Below are 21,367 nucleotides of genomic sequence, written 5' to 3'. Positions count from 1 at the left end.
GAGGCCTCCTCAGCATCCGCCGTCACGTCTCTTCTGCTACTGGTCCTCTGTTGACCGCATTCAGACCCAGGTCTTCCTTCTGGCCCCGAACCCCCACCCACAATCCACTGCACTTTTGTGGCATGTGGCTCCACATCCATTTATGGTTCCATAAGGGGGCAAGACCAAGGCACTGAAGTGTCCCCCAATGCTTGAGGCATTTGGGTTGTTAGACCTGCATTACGGTGGTCTGCAACCAACCTGTCGCTCTTCAGCTATTGCAAAACTATATCCTCAAACATGCTGGACATTGTAGTTCAGCAGCAGCTAGAGGGTCGCAATCTGCAGACTGTTTAGTGTTGTACCAATACGCTGATGGGTGTTTAACCAGCCACAGAGCTGGCAGTCACGGGGTTAATTTCCTGAGTTGACCCCATAGTAACGCACATTTTTTGCAGTGCTTTCTCTGCTCCTTCCTGGTACTGTGGTTATGGAAATCTAAGAAGCTTATTCAAATCTCCTCCATAAAAACAATGTGACGCCGATCACCCTTACTCTGCCAGTCATTTCTCGGTATCTGACGCCATCTTTGTCTCATTATTCAGTATCTCAGAGGTCAGGTCTCATTGCAAATTCGGACTTGGACCCACCATCAGTGATGTCACAGTTGTGGGGGTCTACGGGTCACTTTTCTGTCCCATGGGGAGTTGGTCAGGACACCAGTCAAACCAGAGGTCTGGCCTAATCTCCGACCTTCCAAGAATTATACATGTCCAATATTTGGTGCCATTACATAGTTTGGGTGTCTGCGGACCCCCGTACTCCTCCCCATAAATAGGGCCCCCCCTAGTTCTGAATTTAATCCGTCTTTCAGTCCAATCTTTGCCCCCGCAGGAAATCTTTTTTTTACTCTGTCACCTCATGGTTAATGCATCAACTATTTTTACGAGGCCATTTTGCAGTAAAGTAACAGCTCTGGCTTAATACCTAACTCCGCACAACACCCGCAATAACCCCGATCCTGTCTCTGGATTTCCTTTGAGAGCAGGCAGAAGTTTCTATTCTAGTCCAGTATCTACAGGCCATTATCAAATGCCTAGAAAAGCCTCGTTTTTCCTGTTCTACATCTTTGGAAAACCCAATAACAATCTCATTTGAATATCTCTTGACTCAGAGTAAAGGGCCATTATTCTATCATTAATCAAGATGATGACTACGCGGCCCCCGCAGCTCAGGAGTCCGGAGTCATTGTACAGGGGATTTTTTAGGATTGACAGATGAAACCTGTAAAATAAAGATGATTTTTGTTATTTATGGTGTTTCAATAACTTTTGCAAATACTTTTGTTACCGCTGCAGCCAATCACTGGCCGTAGTAGTGACATGATGAGCTCTGCCGAGGCCAGCGATTGGCAGCAGCTCTCTGATGTCTATCGAGAACTAGAAGAGCCTGGAAGGGAAACTGGGAAGTGTCCAAGTCTGGATCTGCCACAAATACACCTGCATACAAAAGAATTACCGCCACTGACCGCCGCTGCCACCACGGACCCGCCGCGGCTGCCAGCACAACCTCTGCCTCCTGTGACCCCGCTTCACCACCACTGCTGCCCCCCTCCGGTAATACAACACCGGAGTATAAGACGGACCCCATTTTTATATTTTATTTTTTTATCTCTGAATTTGGGGTGCGTCTTATAATCCGGTGCGTCTTATAAAGCGAAAAAATAAGGTATTACATTTTAGGGATGACACGTCCCTTTCGGAAACCAGAGAACATCCTGTTAACATCGTGAGGTGGTGGTATATTATTTTAAAATCTTAGTATTGGGGGGTCAGGTAGCTGGGACCCGGATGAGGATGTGTTTTGGGGTCCTTTACAATATAGGAACACACAAAAAAAAAATAATTAAAAAAAAGACAATGGCCTCCTTCAAACGACACATACAGTATGTATACTATTAGATTTTCACTTATTGAATGTTTCTATCCTGAAACAGCGCCCCCGTCGTTCATTGGTTTGGTCTGGTATTGCAGCTTCACTTGGCAATATAATGGGTGATACTTCACTGATCGCTGGGTATCTGACCACCGATTTCGGGTACCGTGCTCTGTATTGCCCCCTTAAAGGTTGGAGGCTTCACATAACTGCTTATGATTTGATACTCTATAATAATATCATGAGGAGTTGCCAGTTAAGCAATTTTCTAGTATATTCTGTATTGTGCAAGAAATTGAATTTGCGTTGAATAATGACAAAGCTGCAGGTGAGGTGGAAGGAGAGGAGACAAGGGCCTCATTGTCGGGGGTTGTGGGAGATCATCTGTTTTGCAAATCAGGGGCCCGGTTACTCGTTTTGTGTTTTCTAGGAAAATCAGACAGTGACAGTCGTCCGTGCAATCGGATCCCGACTCCATTGTGGTCACAAACCAGCTCTGCAGGAAGCCGCGCACACTGTGTACAGAGAGGAGCAGAGATCCCCGCGCTGTCCGCGGTGATCCGAGCCGCAGCCGTCACACGCAGGGCAGCAGCGGGGCCCCGGGGAGCGGCATTGCCATGGTGCGGCTTGTTATGCTTAATTATTGGTTAGCTTCCAGGAATAATGATGATGATGGTGACATTGTCAATAGTTCCAGCTCTGAACTAATTACTGGGTCAGTGCGACATTATCCCGCGCACATTGTGCTGTGATCTCACAGCCCTTATATTAAAAGGAGTTTCCCGTTTCGGAGAAAACCCCCCTCCGCCGGCTGCAGATTGTTTCCCTAAATCAGTGAAAGCCACCCTCTAGAAATAATAAAAATTGTTGATACTTTAATTTAGCTTCTTAAAAAACTTCAAATAATTACACAAAAAATGAAGACAAAATTGTATAGCGTTTACGTGTTTCAGGTCAGTTTAACCCTATGATTAATGGCCAAACTGGCCCGAAACGCGTGAACTCTATGGAATTGATTAAGTTGACAACACGACCGCCAAGCTCACTGATTGCCTGCAGCGCTGTCAATGTGACATGAGGGCTGCAAACAATAATAAATACTGGGAGCAGCGGTGGAGATTCTTTCCTAGACCTGGGGAGGGTGAGTAAAGGACAGTTTTTGTTTGTTTTTTTAAATTGTGGATAGGGAACACAGGTTTTCCAAAACTAGGAAACCCCTTTTAAAAAGGACCGGTCCCTTACCATAAATAAATATGTAACAAAGTCAGCATGGCTTTCAAGAAAACAACTGAGAATACTGGAGAACCACACCCACTTGGCTAACAAGGTCAGATTTTCATACAGGGAAGCAGGGCCATATCTCTGGAACAGAGAGGCACAGGAACAAAACACAAATCTTCAGATTCAGGAGAATAGTGACATTTACACCAGGGAAAATAAATGTATTTATTTATGGCACTTAACAGGTCCAAGTCTGCTCAAAACCTGTTAGGTGTGACAACCGTTAACCCAACTGTCTACTCCACCAATGTCACATTGATATCAGGTGAGATATGAGACGCCCCCTGCCTTTCTTAAGCCCCCCCTGCCTTTCTTAAGCCCCCCCTGCCTTTCTTAAGCCCCCCCTTCCTTTCTTAAGCCCCCCCTTCCTTTCTTAAGCCCCCCCTTCCTTTCTTAAGCCCCCCCTTCCTTTCTTAAGCCCCCCCTGCCTTTCTTAAGCCCCCCCTGCCTTTCCTAAGCCCCCCTGCCTTTCTTAAGCCCCCCCTGCCTTTAAGCCCCCCCTGCCTTTAAGCCCCCCCTGCCTTTCTTAAGCCCCCTGCCTTTCTTAAGCCCTCTTTCTTTCTTAAGCCCCCCCTGCCTTTCTTAAGCCCCCCCCTGCCTTTCTTAAGCCCCCCCCTGCCTTTCTTAAGCCCCCCCCTGCCTTTCTTAAGCCCCCCCCCTGCCTTTCTTAAGCCCCCCCCTGCCTTTCTTAAGCCCCCCCCCTGCCTTTCTTAAGCCCCCCTCTGCCTTTCTTAAGCCCCCTGCCTCTCTTTGGACCCCCTCCCCTGCCTCTCTTTGGACCCCCTCCCCTGCCTCTCTTTAGACCCCCTTCCCTGCCTCTCTCTTTGGACCCCCTTCCCTGCCTCTCTCTTTGGACCCCCTCCCCTGCCTCTCTCTTTGGACCCCCTCCCCTGCCTCTCTCTTTGGACCCCCTCCCCTGCCTCTCTCTTTGGACCCCCTCCCCTGCCTCTCTCTTTGGACCCCCTCCCCTGCCTCTCTCTTTGGACCCCCTCCCCTGCCTCTCTCTTTGGACCCCCTCCCCTGCCTCTCTCTTTGGACCCCCTCCCCTGCCTCTCTCTTTGGACCCCCTCCCCTGCCTCACTCTTTGGACCCCCTCCCCTGCCTCACTCTTTGGACCCCCTCCCCTGCCTCTCTATCATCAGCCCCCATAGCGCCTTCATCGACTTGACCCTGCAGCTATTGTTCCACTTTGGCCAACCTCCATGGCTACGTGAGAGTTGGTCCTTCCTACTGGGACCCACGGCACAATGTGTTTTACTACAGTCCACTCCCTTTTGTCCTGGCACACGATGCCATCCACACACTCTGATGCCCTGGCACATTTGGTAAGCAGTGCACCATTTACGCCCTCTTTGACTTCTTGCCCATTAAATCTTTACCTGCCCCGAGGTACCCCATTACTCACCTTATGGTTACTTGGGGGAATCACGCTAGGTGTATATGCTTCTTCTGAGCATCCGCCATGCCCCAGGCTCAGACTTGTAGCTCTTGTCGGCAATCCTCATACATTCAGCATTGCTGACTGGTAAGAAGTTGTATTACGCTACTCTCACAATCCTATCCAGTATGAAGCCACCGCCCTATATATAAAGAATTCCCCCAAAACAAGCTGAGTCCTCCAGTGATAGGTCCTACCATAGTATACAGCCAAATAGTGTTTCATTTCCCTGCACTGCCCCCACAGGAGAAATGAAGTATTGCACCATTCCCATTGACATCATTAGGCCGTCCATTGATTTCACCACAGTGGGGTTATCTGTTATCGCCCTCCGGTCTGGGTATTGGCTCATGGTCGATCGCGGGTCTTGAGCTTCATTGATTTCCCCACAGTGGGGTTATCTGTTATCGCCCTCCGGTCTGGGTATTGGCTCATGGTCGATCGCGGGTCTTGAGATCCATTGATTTTGTGTCCAGCCAAATATTGTTACATGGAAAACACTATTGGAGGAACAATGCTCCGGTGTGATCCCGCCAGGATTCCCTGTCTGCACAGATACAAGCCCCAGTGAGCAGGCTAGAGGCGGTATTAACTGATAATGTGCGCCCCCTGTTGGCAGCTTAGTGAACTCTTTAGAGGGCAATTTTTAGGGCACTTTAATCCTTGGTTTACAGGAGCCCTCTGTAAAGTAAGGAGCAATTATGTCGTCTTTCAGGGTTTTTATTCTTATCTATTTTAGAAAATCCCAGCTGTGTTCCCTAATTCACTTATATTACCGCCCTGCAGAGCATCCACCCCTCCAATACTGATGCAGGGCATTGCTCTATATGCTGGAGCTGCAGAGCCTCGCTCAGTTTACCCAGCCAACTCCTGTAATCCTGCAGAGTATTACTCCTGAGAGCAATGGTTCTAATTCTGACCATTACTGATAATGACGCGCCCACGGGGCCTCAGGGCTATTCGTCACTGGGCCAGTAGTGTCTGCGATTTGGCCTGACCTGGCTCCGTGGCCCCGTCGGTGTCAGTGAAAAGGGTGTGTACCGCCCCGCGGGCTCGGCTGCGACCGCAGAGCCGCTCGGATCCGTGCTCATACTGCGAGTGGTGGCTCGAGCCTCTCACGGACCCGGGGATCACGTCGCTCTGCAAGGGAGTTGGCGCTACACCCGGGGATTTGGGTGAGGAGTCCCACAGCTGGGGCCGCGGCGGTTTGGTTTTGGATGATAGTTGTGGTGATTGTAAACACCACCGCTGCGGTGAAGGTGTGGGGGCTCCCGGGAGCGGTGTAATGGCGCAGCTGGGTGTTGACCCCTCTGTGGGTAAGGGGTGTTGGTCCCGGGGCTCAGTAGGCGAGGGCCGGGGTGCAGGGTGAAGTGTTGCGGTGCAGTGCGGCGCGGTGCCTGATGGCACTGGTGTACTCACTCTGACACAAGACACTGGAGTCTCTTGTAAACCAAACGGAGTAATGAACGGGGCCCGCAGTCGGCTGCAGCTTCCCCCAGAATAGGTTGGTGGTTTCCGCCTTTCTCCTGCACATCTGTATGTAAATGTTTTGACTCCTATGCCTAGACACCGGTAGTCCGCTCCCCGACTTGTATATGCCGTAGGAGCCCATTTGCCCGCAGACGCTGGCCCTTTGGGTCTCTATACCTTGGCGGTGGCTTTACCCGGTATGGTTGGGCTGTTGTCTTCTAAAGGGACTTGTGTGGGATAGGTACTTAAGTCCAGTCCTCAATCAGTTGATTCGACTCGGCCCTGTCGGTTCAGGGCTTTGTACTGGGTCTGAGTACCCTGCCTGGTGCTCCGGTATCTAGTTGGCTCCCTGGTTCGGTCCCGGCGGGCCACTACCCTGTCCCGGTCCCTTATTGTTCCACCGGTCGTCTTCCCGGTCTCCTGCAGGTGACCACCACCGTCTGCCTCCTTGCCAATGGTGACTGGGCTCCGACCCAGCCACCTGGTAGTCTCTTATCAGGGCACGGACACAGGACTGCCCGTGACCTTAACTGCTCTTCACTCCACTCTGAACTTGACTCTCCTAGGACCTGAACTTGACTAACTGTTTTCCCGCCTCCAGGCCTGTGAACTCCTCGGTGGGCGGAGCCAACCACCTGGCTCCGCCCCCCCTGGTGTGGACATCAAACCTGGAGGGTGGTGACAAGGTTTTTAGGTTGGCTGGTGTTACCTAACTGGGAGGGGGCGTGGTGTTGTGTGTGACTACCAGGGACGACCCGACTAGTCCGGTGCGTCATAGGTGCAAGGGTGACTGGTGTAGGGGAATGATGAGGGTTTGCTTTGCAGTGCCACCCATGGTATGCGGCCAACGATCAGCTGCCGCTGCGAGATATTGCTCTCCTCTGGGGCGGATAGTCACGCAGCTCATATGGTCCAGCTCCCTACAGGTAGAGTTCGGCTCCAGGGAGGACGGTGGTGGGGGGTAGCTAATGCTGCAGAGCATTATTGCAGTAAACTGTCCGATAACCATAACCCTACAATTGCCCCAAATCCTTCCATGTGACTCGGCACGAGGCTGAAGACTCTGGAAGGTTTAAGACGTCTGTCCTTGGGGTAGGAATAAACACACAAAGAGAAAAGAAAGTTGAAGGTGAGAAGCCGCCTGGGGCAGATGGGGTAACTCGGGGGTCGGGGTAGGCTTCTGCTGAAGACCCGGAGGGGGACGTGAATCTATACTTGGCACATTCAGCACCTGTAATATTACTCCGTGCTTTTGTTCTTGGTGACGGTAATGTCCCACACCCTCATTATACACATTGTGCAAACACGGAAATGTAGGGTTAGGCTTTATCTCGTTGACAAAGGCTGAAATCAAGAGTTGTGTCCAGCGGGCGGAGGCGAGGACGTCCAAAAATGAGAAAACTACAATGGTGGCAAAACTCACTATAAGCATAGGAACAGGGAAAATGCTTTGAGAGAAGAGTTCTGTATTTTTGTTTCATAGTGGAATCGTCGGATTCTAGAGCGGGGACCCCCCCCCCCAACAATCGGTTATTCGGTTATGTCAGTCGCAGAAAATATGTACAGTAGTTGGTGCAAATTGGTTCATAGGACCGGTCCCATCTGCCACGTCTGTAATCTGTAGCCACTGATCAGAAGCCACGAGGACGTGACGACATCCGCAGCTCGTCTTTGGATTAGCCGGTCTGGCACGACATCATCATTGCGGTGTGATGCACATGCGACATTGTGCCGGGCCGGCTAATCAAAGGTGATGACCGCTATAGATCACTGACAAGGTCGATGACTTGAATCAATTTACATCAGCTCTAGTTACCTTGTCTATTGATTTTGGGCGAAGCTCTCGGTGAAGAATTAACCGTCTGATACGGTATCACTTCTGTGGCTGCCTCCTCCTATAGTAGATGTCTTTGCTGTAGTCCATGTTTAAGGCGCCATCTGAATGGGCCCCTAATCGGGTAACAACTACAGTGTACACCCTAATTGTGGGTATCAAGGAACCGCATTGTTAATAGAAATCCCTATACAAAGACCAACACCAATTATTACTGCTATAGGGTGACCGTATAGTGGTTGATACCATTCCTGCAGAACTTATATAAGAGATCACAGTACAGTTATAGATAGAACGTCAGTTGTAAGTCACTTTGTTTTAGAGTTGTTCACTTTTCCTGTCTTTTTCCACTTGGCCCAGACCACCATGACTACTCTACAAAGATTACAGCAAAGACTCATCTGACTCCTGACATTTCCAGCACCGTCCCCATCTATCCCCAATCTAGAAGGCGGGCATTGGTACAGATGATGGATTCGGGCATAACAGGACCCGACAACTAGCTAGCAGACTGAAAGACTAACTAGGAGTGTTGCGTTGGTACTTCCCCTAATGGGAGGGTGCCTTAAATACATAGGGTTTCTCAGCCATAGTCTGAGAGGCGTTGCCAGAAAACCGCTCACCGGCGCTTTTAAAAGGAGGGCAAGTCTGCGTGTGCACCCTAAGCGCATACCCGTGGGACCTATACAGCATGCACAGACCCTGGGAAGAGGAAGTGACGGCAGCACATGTGGAAGACCGGGGTAGTGTGGGGAAGGACATGGACTGGCCGTGAGGGTGACTAAGTCGGCGTCCCTGCAGGGACGCTGGTGCTACATCCCGTATGTGTACATGTTACTGCACCTGCTGTGTGCTACAAAAACAGGGTTCTTCACATTGCAACACAAAGTAATGCCACAACTGTGCCCCTTACATGGTAAAATGCCTTCTTTGTGTCTTCTCAGATTGTAAAATTGCCCCCTAGAAAATATTAATGCCCTAGACAAGTGTCCAGATTTTGTTCCTAGAAAGTAATAACGCCCCCATGTGGACCTTTTGATGGTCACAATACCCTGAATTCCCCTATAACAATAATGGTTAAGTGTCTACTTAATATTGTCCTGAGTCCCCTCCATGTACAGCTCCCCTATACACAATATGATGCCCATACACCTCCCCTATAGACAATATGATGCCCATACACCTCCCCTATACACAATATGATGCCCATACACCTCCCCTATAGACAGTATGATGCATTTACACCTCTCCTATACACAATATGATGCCCCTACATATCCCCTATTCACAGTATAATGTCCTCACAGCTCCCCTCTACACAGTATGATGGGACCAGAGCTCCCGTATACACAGTGTGATGGGACCAGAGCTCCCGTATACACAGTGTGATGGGACCAGAGCTCCCGTATACACAGTATGATGGGACCAGAGCTCCCGTATACACAGTATGATGGGACCAGAGCTCCCGTATACACAGTATGATGGGACCAGAGCTCCCGTATACACAGTATGATGGGACCAGAGCTCCCGTATACACAGTATGATGGGACCAGAGCTCCCGTATACACAGTATGATGGGACCAGAGCTCCCGTATACACAGTATGATGGGACCAGAGCTCCCGTATACACAGTATGATGGGACCAGAGCTCCCGTATACACAGTATGATGGGACCAGAGCTCCCGTATACACAGTATGATGGGACCAGAGCTCCCGTATACACAGTATGATGGGACCAGAGCTCCCGTATACACAGTATGATGGGACCAGAGCTCCCGTATACACAGTATGATGGGACCAGAGCTCCCGTATACACAGTATGATGGGACCAGAGCTCCCGTATACACAGTATGATGGGACCAGAGCTCCCGTATACACAGTATGATGGGACCAGAGCTCCCGTATACACAGTATGATGGGACCAGAGCTCCCGTATACACAGTATGATGGGACCAGAGCTCCCGTATACACAGTATGATGGGACCAGAGCTCCCGTATACACAGTATGATGGGACCAGAGCTCCCGTATACACAGTATGATGGGACCAGAGCTCCCGTATACACAGTATGATGGGACCAGAGCTCCTGTATACACAGTATGATGGAACCAGAGCTCCCGTATACACAGTATGATGGGACCAGAGCTCCCGTATACACAGTATGATGGGACCAGAGCTCCCGTATACACAGTATGATGGGACCAGAGCTCCCGTATACACAGTATGATGGGACCAGAGCTCCCGTATACACAGTATGATGGGACCAGAGCTCCCGTATACACAGTATGATGGGACCAGAGCTCCCGTATACACAGTATGATGGGACCAGAGCTTCCGTATACACAGTATGATGGGACCAGAGCTCCCCTATACACAGTATGATGGGACCAGAGCTCCCCTATACACAGTATGATGGGACCAGAGCTCTCCTATACACAGTATGATGGGACCAGAGCTCCCCTATACACAGTATGATGGGACCAGAGCTCCCCTATACACAGTATGATGGGACCAGAGCTCTCCTATACACAGTATGATGGGCCCACAGCTCCCCTATACACAGTATGATGGGCCCACAGCTCCCCTATACACAGTATGATGGGCCCACAGCTCCCCTATACACAGTATGATGGGCCCACAGCTCCCTTATACACAGTATGATGGGCCCACAGCTCCTCTATACACAGTATGATGGGACCAGAGCTCCCCTCTACACAGTATGATGGGACCAGAGCTCCCCTCTACACAGTATGATGGGACCAGAGCTCCCCTCTACACAGTATGATGGGACCAGAGCTCCCCTCTACACAGTATGATGGGACCAGAGCTCCCCTCTACACAGTATGATGGGACCAGAGCTCCCCTCTACACAGTATGATGGGACCAGAGCTCCCCTCTACACAGTATGATGGGACCAGAGCTCCCCTCTACACAGTATGATGGGACCAGAGCTCCCCTCTACACAGTATGATGGGACCAGAGCTCCCCTCTACACAGTATGATGGGACCAGAGCTCCCCTCTACACAGTATGATGGGACCAGAGCTCCCCTCTACACAGTATGATGCCCCTACACCTCCCGTATACACAGTGTGATGCCCCTACACCTCCCGTATACACTGTGTGATGCCCCTACACCTCCCGTATACACTGTGTGATGCCCCTACACCTCCCCTATACACAGTGTGATGCCCCTACACCTCCCCTATACACAGTGTGGTGCCCCTACACCTCCCCTCTACACAGTGTGGTGCCCCTACACCTCCCCTCTACACAGTGTGGTGCCCCTACACCTCCCCTCTACACAGTGTGATGCCCCTACACCTCCCCTCTACACAGTGTGATGCCCCTACACCTCCCCTCTACACAGTGTGATGCCCCTACACCTCCCGTATACACAGTGTGATGCTCCTACATCTCCCGTATACACAGTATAATGTCCCCACATCTCCCCTCTACACAGTATGATGGCCCACAGCTCCCCCAAAACAATGGTCCACACACTGTATAATAGCCACCACACTGTAAAATTGGCCACACACACAGATTAATTTGTTGGGCATATTACCAAAATTTGGCACAGTCAGGACGGTATGAGCAGTGATGTGAGCACGAAGCAGGAATATGAGCCATGCAGGGGCCGACCTGCCCCCTAAAGACAAGGATTCCAAAAACAGCTTACAAATAAGGGCTCAATGTTGTGTTGACCTCCATCACCCCGTGCCCACTGTGGAGCCCCCGTGGGCGTTTGTTCTCTTCGCCGGCCTTTGACACGCGTTTGTCCCTCCTCCCGTTTTCGAGCAGCCATGTGTGTAAATAAGCCATGATGCATGATACTACAGGAAAGTCCGTGTAATAAACGCCCGGCCGGGGATGTGACAAATCAAGGTCGTAAACAGGACTCAAGGTGAAGTGTACAATTTCCCCAGTAATTATCTGATAAGAGCCGCAAATATGGCGCAATTAACACATTTCTGTGACGATAACGCTGCGAGGAAGAGGAGGGGCGCGGTGGGCGATCCGGGGGGCTACGTCACATATTACACAGGCGGCGCGTGGATTCATCAATATCATAAACAAAAGTAAAGGAGCACATCAATGTCCGACCAAAAATTCTGTTAGGGGGACAAAATCTTATGGTCAGAGCAACATTAGAACCCCCCCACCCCCCACCAGCATATACCCCACATATCAGGACAGGCGGGTCCAGAAGCTCTCCGGACCACCATTGAGGCAGGTAGACCTCTGCATAGGGTCAGACAACAATTGGTAGAGACCCCTTCATCCTTCTCATAATCTGTATGTGGACAAAGCGGAGGGAGGAGGATCCAAAGGTAAAGTCAGCTCCATGCGTCTCCTACCAACGTCCTCCTCCTCCAGATCTGCTAATCCTTCTTTCTTCTCTTCACAGGTGAACCACAAAAATATGACCCGAAATTTAATGGACCAATCAAAAATCGGTGAGTGAGCCATCGAGTGTCTGCCATAGCTGATCACTCCAGTGACCCGCCTGGTTGGGCACATCCATTGGGCCGCCATCTTACTGACTGTCTCCATTCTTCATGCAGTGGCTGCACCGACATCATCTGCTGTGTCCTGTTCATGGTGTTCATTCTCGGATACATCGTGGTTGGAGTTCTGGGTAAGTGTGGGAATAAAACAAAAAAATCACGTAGAAGTGTATAATGGGGGCACACTGGCTGGCAATGTTATTGGAAGCTCTGGCTCTATTATACAGCACTGAAAACCTGATCATCTCCACCATGTGTGAACACAGCCGTAACATGGCCAACCAAGGCCGTAACGTGGCCAACCAAGGCCGTAACGTGGCCAACCAAGGCCGTAACGTGGCCAACCAAGGCCGTAGCGTGGCCAACCAAGGCCGTAACATGGCCAACCAAGGCCGTAGCGTGGCCAACGTTCTCTTGGTTCTTCACGACTTTTGTCCATAAAGTTGTATAAGAAGAGCTCGGGAGGAGAAGGAAGGTGTATTACTGTATATTCTGTATCTTGGGAACCACAGCTACGGTCAGGACCGTGACTGATTACATGGAGACCGTCCAAGGTCACTGAGCACATATACAGTAGATGCCAATAACCTGGGCCCCAGGACTGGATTCAGACTTATAACAAAGCACCACGTCTTGGAGAATGTCCAGGAGCGCTGAGTACGGGGCGTGGGGTGAAGGTGAAGTCTGACGCCCTGGACTAGTCAGGTCATCACAGGGTTCTGCACAATCCCTGTGTAGGGCTCAAACCCCCATGGTTATGGGAACCCAACCTGCAGTACTGCCTCCACCAGCATTTACAAATCCTAGATATACCTTGCACCACACCCTGTCAGGCACACCAGTAGGGCCGCCCACCTAGGGGTCAGGCAGGGAGGTGGGAAGTGACAAGTCAGTTCAGTGGTAGCCCTCGAGTTGTGAGGAGCTCTGAGGCAGCTGGGAGTTGTAGCTCCAAGGGTGAAAAGCAGACTAGGTCGCAGACGGTGGTCTGGACCTAGAGGAGTCGGACCCCCGGTCGCAGGGGATTGAGGCTAGGTGCCTGGGACCTGTCTTGGAGGACTTTCAGCAGCCTGGGCCTAATCACTGGTTTGGGACAGAAGTCACGACGGGGTACACGGACCCTAGGTCGGGGAGAAGCTTCAAGCAACCCAGCAAATAACCTGCGGAGGACAGGGCCTATATGGACTGTTCCCACAAAGCTCCGAGATCGGGGGCACTAGCGCAATGAGGGGGATAGGGCTTTCCAAGGAAGCGGCCCACTGAAATCCCAAGCGTGAGCTCTGAGAGCAAGCTCTTCTACGTAGCCATAGTGGGGAGCGGGGCCCGGAAAGCTCCAAGCTACCGGGCCACAAAGGACACTTTAAAACTAATGTGCCAGGAGGCAGGTTACGGACCACCAGGCAGTGCTGCAGGGGACGGGACCCGGACGAGCTCCCCAGGAGGGCAGCGGCGCCCAGAAACTTGGTTTACCCTGTTCTCAGCATCTGCTTTCTTGCTGAGTGAGTACCTGATTAACCCCTGCAACCAGCGAGCCTGCGCTCCCCCTGCATCCCACTCCACCATGCAGAGTCCCGGGGCCTTTCCCTACCCTTGGAGGGTCACGTCATCTTGCTGCCCCACTCCATCACCCCGGGTACTCCCAACGGCAGAGGCGGTACTCCCTATTACCGCACACCACGGGTGGCGTCACAAACTATATCTCCCCTGTAAATAACCCCCCCTCACGTTTCGTGACTCCGGGTCCGGAGACCCTCGAGCCACGAGCAGTGACACCCGGATCCGAGAGGTTCGACCGCTCCTGGGGCGGTACGCATCCGAGACAGGAGCATCAAGTGAAGTTCTCAGGAACTTTACCGTGAACTTTTTTTATTTAAAGGTACATACACTCAACCTGAAAATTTAAAAGGGGTACTATATCTTTAAAAACCACGTATGTATGGTACCATACAGGGATCAGTAGTCGCTGATTATCACCACTGAGCCTTATCACCACTGCGATAATTTTCAGTGAAAATATAGAAATTACTGTGAACTGTGTGTCTGCGGAAAAAAATGGCCACCATACGCCAGTAGTAATCAGGAAGAGATAAGTTTATCTGCGGCGCTGAGAGATAAAGCCTCACTTCCCCTTAGTATGGCTGCAACTCGTACCGTGGGCACCGGTGTCGGGGGCGCGGAGGGTCAGATCACAACCTGGCTCTCAAGTCTGGAAAAGCCCCCTCAGACCCTCCCGGAAACAACCAAACAAAAAACACTGTGTTAACTCATTAAAAACAGGTATGCAAATTAGCTCTTCTCCAAAATAATGAAATCTGGCGCTCTAGTGCCACCTATTGGAGGAAGCTGCCGTATAGGTCAATGCCTGTCCCTTTTAAGAGATCTTGCAACATGACTAAGGCTGACCATACACACAAGATGGCGGTCTGCCAAATACTTGTTTGAGAAAGAGCTATTGCACCCATAACAATGGGAAAAGGAGAGAAGGGGCTGTCAGACTTCTCTGTTGGATGCTTATCTTCTCTGAGAACAAAAGGATCGATGTTTACATTACAGTGTAATTGTTCCCTCCCCGTGACCTCATTTTTTGGGGTGAGTTCATCAGATAATCATCGTAAAATCAACAAGTAAATATGAGTAGTAGTATTTTGCTTCCCTACCTGAGAAAAGCATTATGTAGGGGCTGAGAGCCTGATTCCAGAAATGTGTCCTTTACTGGGTTGCTTGCCGTAGTTTTGATAAAATCACCGTTTTCTCTGCTGCAGTCCTCTGAACACTGAGCTGTGTATAACCCCGCCCATACCCCTGATTGGCAGCTTTCTGTGTACACTGTGCCAATCAGTGGTGTTGGGGGCGGGGTTGGACTACCCGTTGTAGGTGATGTAGTCCTGTAGTGATAATCTCCTGCTGATAAAACATGGATTTTATAAAAAATTACAGGAAGCAGGCCAGTAAGTGACACATTGCTGGAATCAGGGTTTCAGCCCCTACATTATGCTGCACTTAATTAGGTACCAAAAACCTGGTGACATATTCCCTTTAAGAATAATATACTGAACACTGCTCTGTAGGCATCTCTTCCAGGGTTCTCGCCCCTCATCAGTACTGAGCAGAGTGCTTGTTGGGAGGGGGGAGAGGCCTTTGATCCGAGTCTACAGGGGCTGTATGTGATGATATCTTTAGTCATTAGTGAGGTGCGAGGCTCTGTGCACCTCATTGATTTTTATGGTGCAAAAATGGATTTACAGAAGACGTCCGAGTCTTAAAGGTGGCAGTCACCAGAGCTGACACTTCACACGGTGCCGATCACTGCAGGCTCCATAGCTCCAGGGAATGAAGCATATCTGTGCTGGGTAAATATATACCGCCCCGTGTGTGTGGCACTGATCCGTCACAGCGGAGCCGCCCATCACTGATGTATAAAGTCCCGGAAATGTTTATAGAGAAATAGATTCAGGGCCAGATGCCAAGAACAATCGTGGATGGTAACCATGCCCTCATGGAGGACTACAGATCCCTGCCTCCAAAGTATACACCTCAAAGGATCCATGCAAGCAAAGCCGGGCACAAAGTCTGATGGTGAGCCCCTCGTGTCAGTCACAGAAGAGCAGATATGGGCGATCACCACAGCCAAAATTACATTTCTCATCATGTTTGCTTATACCTTTAAAAAGGACCTGTCAGGTGCCATAAATGAAGGGAATTTTGTTACTTACCGTAAATTCCTTTTCTTCTAGCTCCTATTGGGAGACCCAGACGATTGGGTGTATAGCACTGCCTCCGGAGGCCACACAAAGCATTACACTAAAAAGTGTAAGGCCCCTCCCCTTCTGGCTATACACCCCCCGTGGGATCACGGGCTGCTCAGTTTTAGTGCTAAAGCAAGAAGGAGGAAAGCCAATAACTGGTTTAAACAAATTCACTCCGAAGTAACATCGGAGAACTGAAAACCATTCAACATGAACAACATGTGTACCCGAAAACAACCAAAAATCCCGAAGGACAACAGGGCGGGTGCTGGGTCTCCCAATAGGAGCTAGAAGAAAAGGAATTTACGGTAAGTAACAAAATTCCCTTCTTCTTCGGCGCTCCATTGGGAGACCCAGACGATTGGGACGTCCAAAAGCTGTCCCTGGGTGGGTAAAGAAATACCTCATGTTAGAGCTGCAAAGACAGCCCTCCCCTACGGGGAGGCAACTGCCGCCTGCAGGACTCTTCTACCTAGGCTGGCGTCCGCCGAAGCATAGGTATGCACCTGATAATGTTTGGTGAAAGTGTGCAGACTCGACCAGGTAGCTGCCTGGCACACCTGCTGAGCCGTAGCCTGGTGTCGTAATGCCCAGGACGCACCCACGGCTCTGGTAGAATGGGCCTTCAGCCCTGATGGAACCGGAAGCCCAGCAACACGGTAGGCTTCAAGAATTGGTTCTTTGATCCATCGAGCCAGGGTGGCTTTGGAAGCCTGCGACCCTTTGCGCTTACCAGCGACAAGGACAAAGAGTGCATCCGAGCGGCGCAGGGGCGCCGTGCGGGAAATGTAGATTCTGAGTGCTCTCACCAGATCTAACAAATGTAAATCCTTTTCATACCGATGAACTGAATGCGGATAAAAGGAAGGCAAGGAGATATCCTGATTAAGATGAAAAGAGGATACCACCTTAGGGAGAAACTCCTGAATGGGGCGCAGCACTACCTTGTCCTGGTGGAACACCAGGAAGGGAGCTTTGGATGACAGCGCTGCTAGTTCAGACACTCTCCGAAGAGACGTGACCGCTACCAGAAAGGCCACTTTCTGTGAGAGTCGAGAAAGTGAAACATCCCTCAGAGGCTCGAAGGGCGGCTTCTGGAGAGCAACAAGGACCTTGTTTAGATCCCACGGATCTAACGGCCGCCTGTACGGAGGGACGATATGACAAACCCCCTGCAGGAACGTGCGCACCTGAGAAAGTCGTGCTAGACGCTTCTGAAAAAACACGGATAGTGCCGAGACTTGCCCTTTAAGGGAGCCGAGCGACAAGCCCTTTTCCAACCCAGATTGCAGGAAGGAAAGAAAGACAGGTAACGCGAATGGCCAGGGGGATACTCCTTGTGCAGAGCACCAGGATAAGAAAATCTTCCACGTTCTGTGGTAGATCTTAGCAGACGTGGGCTTCCTAGCCTGTCTCATGGTGGCCACGACCCCTTGAGATAATCCTGAAGATGCTAGTATCCAGGACTCAATGGCCACACAGTCAGGTTCAGGGCCGCAGAATTCCGATGGAAAAACGGCCCTTGGGACAGTAAGTCTGGTCGGTCTGGTAGTGCCCACGGTTGGCTGACCGTGAGATGCCACAGATCCGGGTACCACGACCTCCTCGGCCAGTCTGGGGCGACGAGTATGACGCGGCCGCAATCGGATCTGATCTTGCGTAGCACCCTGGGCAAGAGTGCCAGAGGTGGAAACACATAAGGGAGCCGGAACTGCGACCAATCTTGCACTAAGGCGTCTGCCGCCAGAGCTCTTTGATCGCGAGACCGCGCTATGAAGGTCGGGACCTTGTTGTTGTGCCGAGACGCCATTAGGTCGACGTCCGGCACCCCCCAGCGGCGGCAGATTTCCTGAAACACGTCCGGGTGAAGGGACCATTCCCCTGCGTCCATGCCCTGGCGACTGAGGAAGTCTGCTTCCCAGTTTTCTACGCCCGGGATGTGAACTGCTGATATGGTGGATGCTCTGTCCTCCACCCACATCAGAATCCGCCTGACTTCCTGGAAGGCTTGCCGACTGCGTGTCCCTCCTTGGTGGTTGATGTATGCCACCGCTGTGGAGTTGTCCGACTGAATTCGGATCTGCTTTCCTTCCAGCCACTGCTGGAAGGCTAGTAGGGCAAGATACACTGCCCTGATTTCCAGAACATTGATCTGAAGGGTGGACTCCTGCTGAGTCCACGTCCCTTGAGCCCTGTGGTGGAGAAAAACTGCTCCCCACCCTGACAGACTCGCGTCTGTCGTGACCACTGCCCAGGATGGGGGTAGGAAGGATCTTCCCTGTGATAATGAGGTGGGAAGAAGCCACCATTGCAGAGAGTCCTTGGCCGTCTGAGAAAGGGAGACTTTCCTGTCCAGGGAAGTTGTCTTCCCGTCCCCTTGGCGGAGAATGTCCCATTGAAGTGGGCGCAGATGAAACTGCGCAAACGGGACTGCCTCCATTGCTGCCACCATCTTCCCTAGGAAGTGCATGAGGCGCCTTAAGGGGTGCGACTGACCATGAAGGAGAGACTGCACCCCTGTCTGTAGTGACCGCTGCTTGTCCAGCGGAAGCTTCACTATCGCTGAGAGAGTATGAAACTCCATGCCAAGATACGTTAGTGATTGAGTCGGTGACAGATTTGACTTTGAAAAGTTGATGATCCACCCGAAAGTCTGGAGAGTCTCCAGCGCAACATTCAGGCTGTGTTGGCATGCCTCTTGAGAGGGTGCTTTGACAAGTAGATCGTCCAAGTAAGGGATCACCGAATGTCCCTGAGAGTGCAAGACTGCTACCACTGCCGCCATGACCTTGGTGAAAACCCGTGGGGCTGTCGCCAGACCAAATGGCAGAGCTACGAACTGGAGATGGTCGTCTCCTATCACGAAACGTAGAAAATGTTGGTGCTCTGTAGCAATCGGCACGTGGAGATAAGCATCTTTGATGTCTATTGATGCAAGGAAATCTCCTTGAGACATTGAGGCAATGACTGAGCGGAGGGATTCCATCCGGAACCGTCTGGCGTTCACATGCTTGTTGAGCAGCTTTAGGTCCAGAACAGGACGAAACGAGCCGTCCTTTTTTGGAACCACAAAGAGATTGGAGTAAAAACCTTGCCCTTGTTCCCGCAGAGGAACAGGGATCACCACTCCTTCTGCTCTTAGTGAGCACACCGCCTGCAGAAGGGCATCTGCTCGGTCGGGATGTGGGGAGGTTCTGAAGAACCGAGGCGGAGGACGAGAACTGAACTCTATCCTGTACCCGCGAGACAAAATGTCTGTTACCCACCGGTCTTTGACCTGTGGCAGCCAAATGTCGCAAAAGCGGGAGAGCCTGCCACCGACCGAGGATGCGGAGGGAGGAGGCCGAAAGTCATGAGGCAGCCGCCTTGGAAGCGGTTCCTCCGGTTGCTTTCTTGGGGCGTGAGTGAGCCCGCCAGGAATCTGAGCTCCTTTGCTCCTTCTGAGTCCCTTTGGACGAGGAGAATTGGGTCTTGCCGGAGCCTCGAAAGGACCGAAACCTCGACTGCCACTTCCTCTGTTGAGGTTTGCTTGATCTGGGCTGGGGTAAGGAGGAGTCTTTACCCTTGGATTGTTTAATGATTTCAGCCAATTGTTCACCAAACAGTCTGTCTACAGATAGTGGCAAGCTGGTTAAACATTTTTTGGAAGCAGAATCCGCTTTCCATTCCTTTAACCACAAGGCTCTGCGCAAAACCACAGAGTTGGCAGACGCCATTGAGGTACGGCTCGTAGAGTCCAGGACAGCGTTGATAGCGTAAGTCGCAAACGCAGACATTTGCGAGGTTAGGGACGCTACTCGCGGCACTGCTGGACGTATGATAGAGTCCACCTGTGCCAGACCAGCTGAAATAGCTTGGAGTGCCCACACGGCCGCGAATGCTGGAGCAAACGACGCGCCGATAGCTTCATAGACAGACTTTAACCAAAGGTCCATCTGTCTGTCATTGGCATCTTTAAGTGAAGCCCCATCCTCCACTGCAACTATGGATCTAGCCGCAAGCCTGGAGATTGGGGGGTCCACCTTTGGACACTGGGTCCAGCGTTTGACCACGTCAGGGGGAAAGGGATAACGTGTATCCTTAAGACGTTTGGAGAAACGCTTGTCTGGATAAGCATGATGTTTCTGGACTGATTCTCTGAAGTCAGCGTGGTCCAGAAAAGTACTCAGTTTACGCTTGGGATACCTGAAATGGAACTTCTCCTGCTGTGCAGCTGCCTCCTCTGCTGAAGGGGCAGGGGGAGAAATATTCAATAGTCTATTGATGGCCGCTATAAGGTCATTTACCATGGCGTCACCATCAGGAGTATCCAGATTGAGAGCGGTTTCAGGATTAGACTCCTGATCACCCTCCTCTGTCTCATCATGTAGAGACTCTTCTCGCTGAGACCCTGATCCGCGTGATGACGTGGAGGGTCTCTCCCAGCGAGCTCGCTTAGGCTGCCTGGGACTGTCATCTGAGTCAGAGCCTTCAGCCTGAGATGCCTGGGACCCCCTTGAGGCACGGATTAACTCCAGCTGAGGGGGACCGGGGAACGTTGCCGCAGCAGTGTCCATGGTCTGAGTAACTGGCCTGGCCTGCAAGGTCTCTAGGATCTTTGTCATAGTGACAGACATCTTGTCAGCAAAAACGGCAAACTCTGTCCCCGTCACCGGGACAGGGTTCACCGGCGACTCTGCCTGGGCCACTACCACCATAGACTCCGGCTGACGAAGTGGCACAGGGACCGAACATTGCACACAATGGGGGTCATTGGAACCTGCCGGTAGATCAGCCCCACAAGCGGCACAAGCAGCGCCTACAGCCTGTGTCTTGGCACCCTTGCGTTTTGCGGATGACATGTTGTCGTCTCCTCAGAGCAAGATAGGGTATACAGCCAAGAAGCGACCTTACAGTGCAATATATATATATATGGTATAGAGAAAAAAAGTACACCAATATAACACTGTGGCACTAGTGGGGCCAGCACTAATGTGCTGCTTACCGCCCGCTTAACGCGGGTGTGTGGTCGCCAGAAATCCCTTGTCTGGGTCTCCCAGAGCCTGTGTCCGTTCTCCAGCCAGACTGCATGTAGGAATGGCTGCCGGCGTCCTGTGGAGAGGGGCGGGCCCTGGGCGTGCTGCAGACAAAGAGCGGGAAACCTGCGTCCCACTGTGCTCAGTGAGAGGGCTGGAGTAT

The 21,367-nt window shown here is 51.4% G+C and overlaps 1 protein-coding gene across 1 annotated transcript in view; it reads left to right on the top strand.

The window, feature by feature from the left end:
• SLC44A4 (solute carrier family 44 member 4) overlaps positions 1-21,367 on the top strand; it is a 56,148-nt gene that overhangs the window by 12,928 nt on the left and 21,853 nt on the right. Inside the window, exons 2-3 of the mRNA XM_075322458.1 lie at positions 12,347-12,395; positions 12,504-12,577. Of these exons, the coding sequence (XP_075178573.1) occupies positions 12,347-12,395; positions 12,504-12,577 (123 nt within the window). The remainder of the gene's footprint in view (positions 1-12,346; positions 12,396-12,503; positions 12,578-21,367) is intronic.

This window comes from Anomaloglossus baeobatrachus, chromosome 9 (assembly GCF_048569485.1).
Source record: "Anomaloglossus baeobatrachus isolate aAnoBae1 chromosome 9, aAnoBae1.hap1, whole genome shotgun sequence".
NCBI classification, from domain to species: domain Eukaryota; kingdom Metazoa; phylum Chordata; class Amphibia; order Anura; family Aromobatidae; genus Anomaloglossus; species Anomaloglossus baeobatrachus.
The sequence above is the reverse complement of the archived record's forward strand: the minus strand, read 5'-3'. Positions and strand labels throughout refer to the sequence as shown.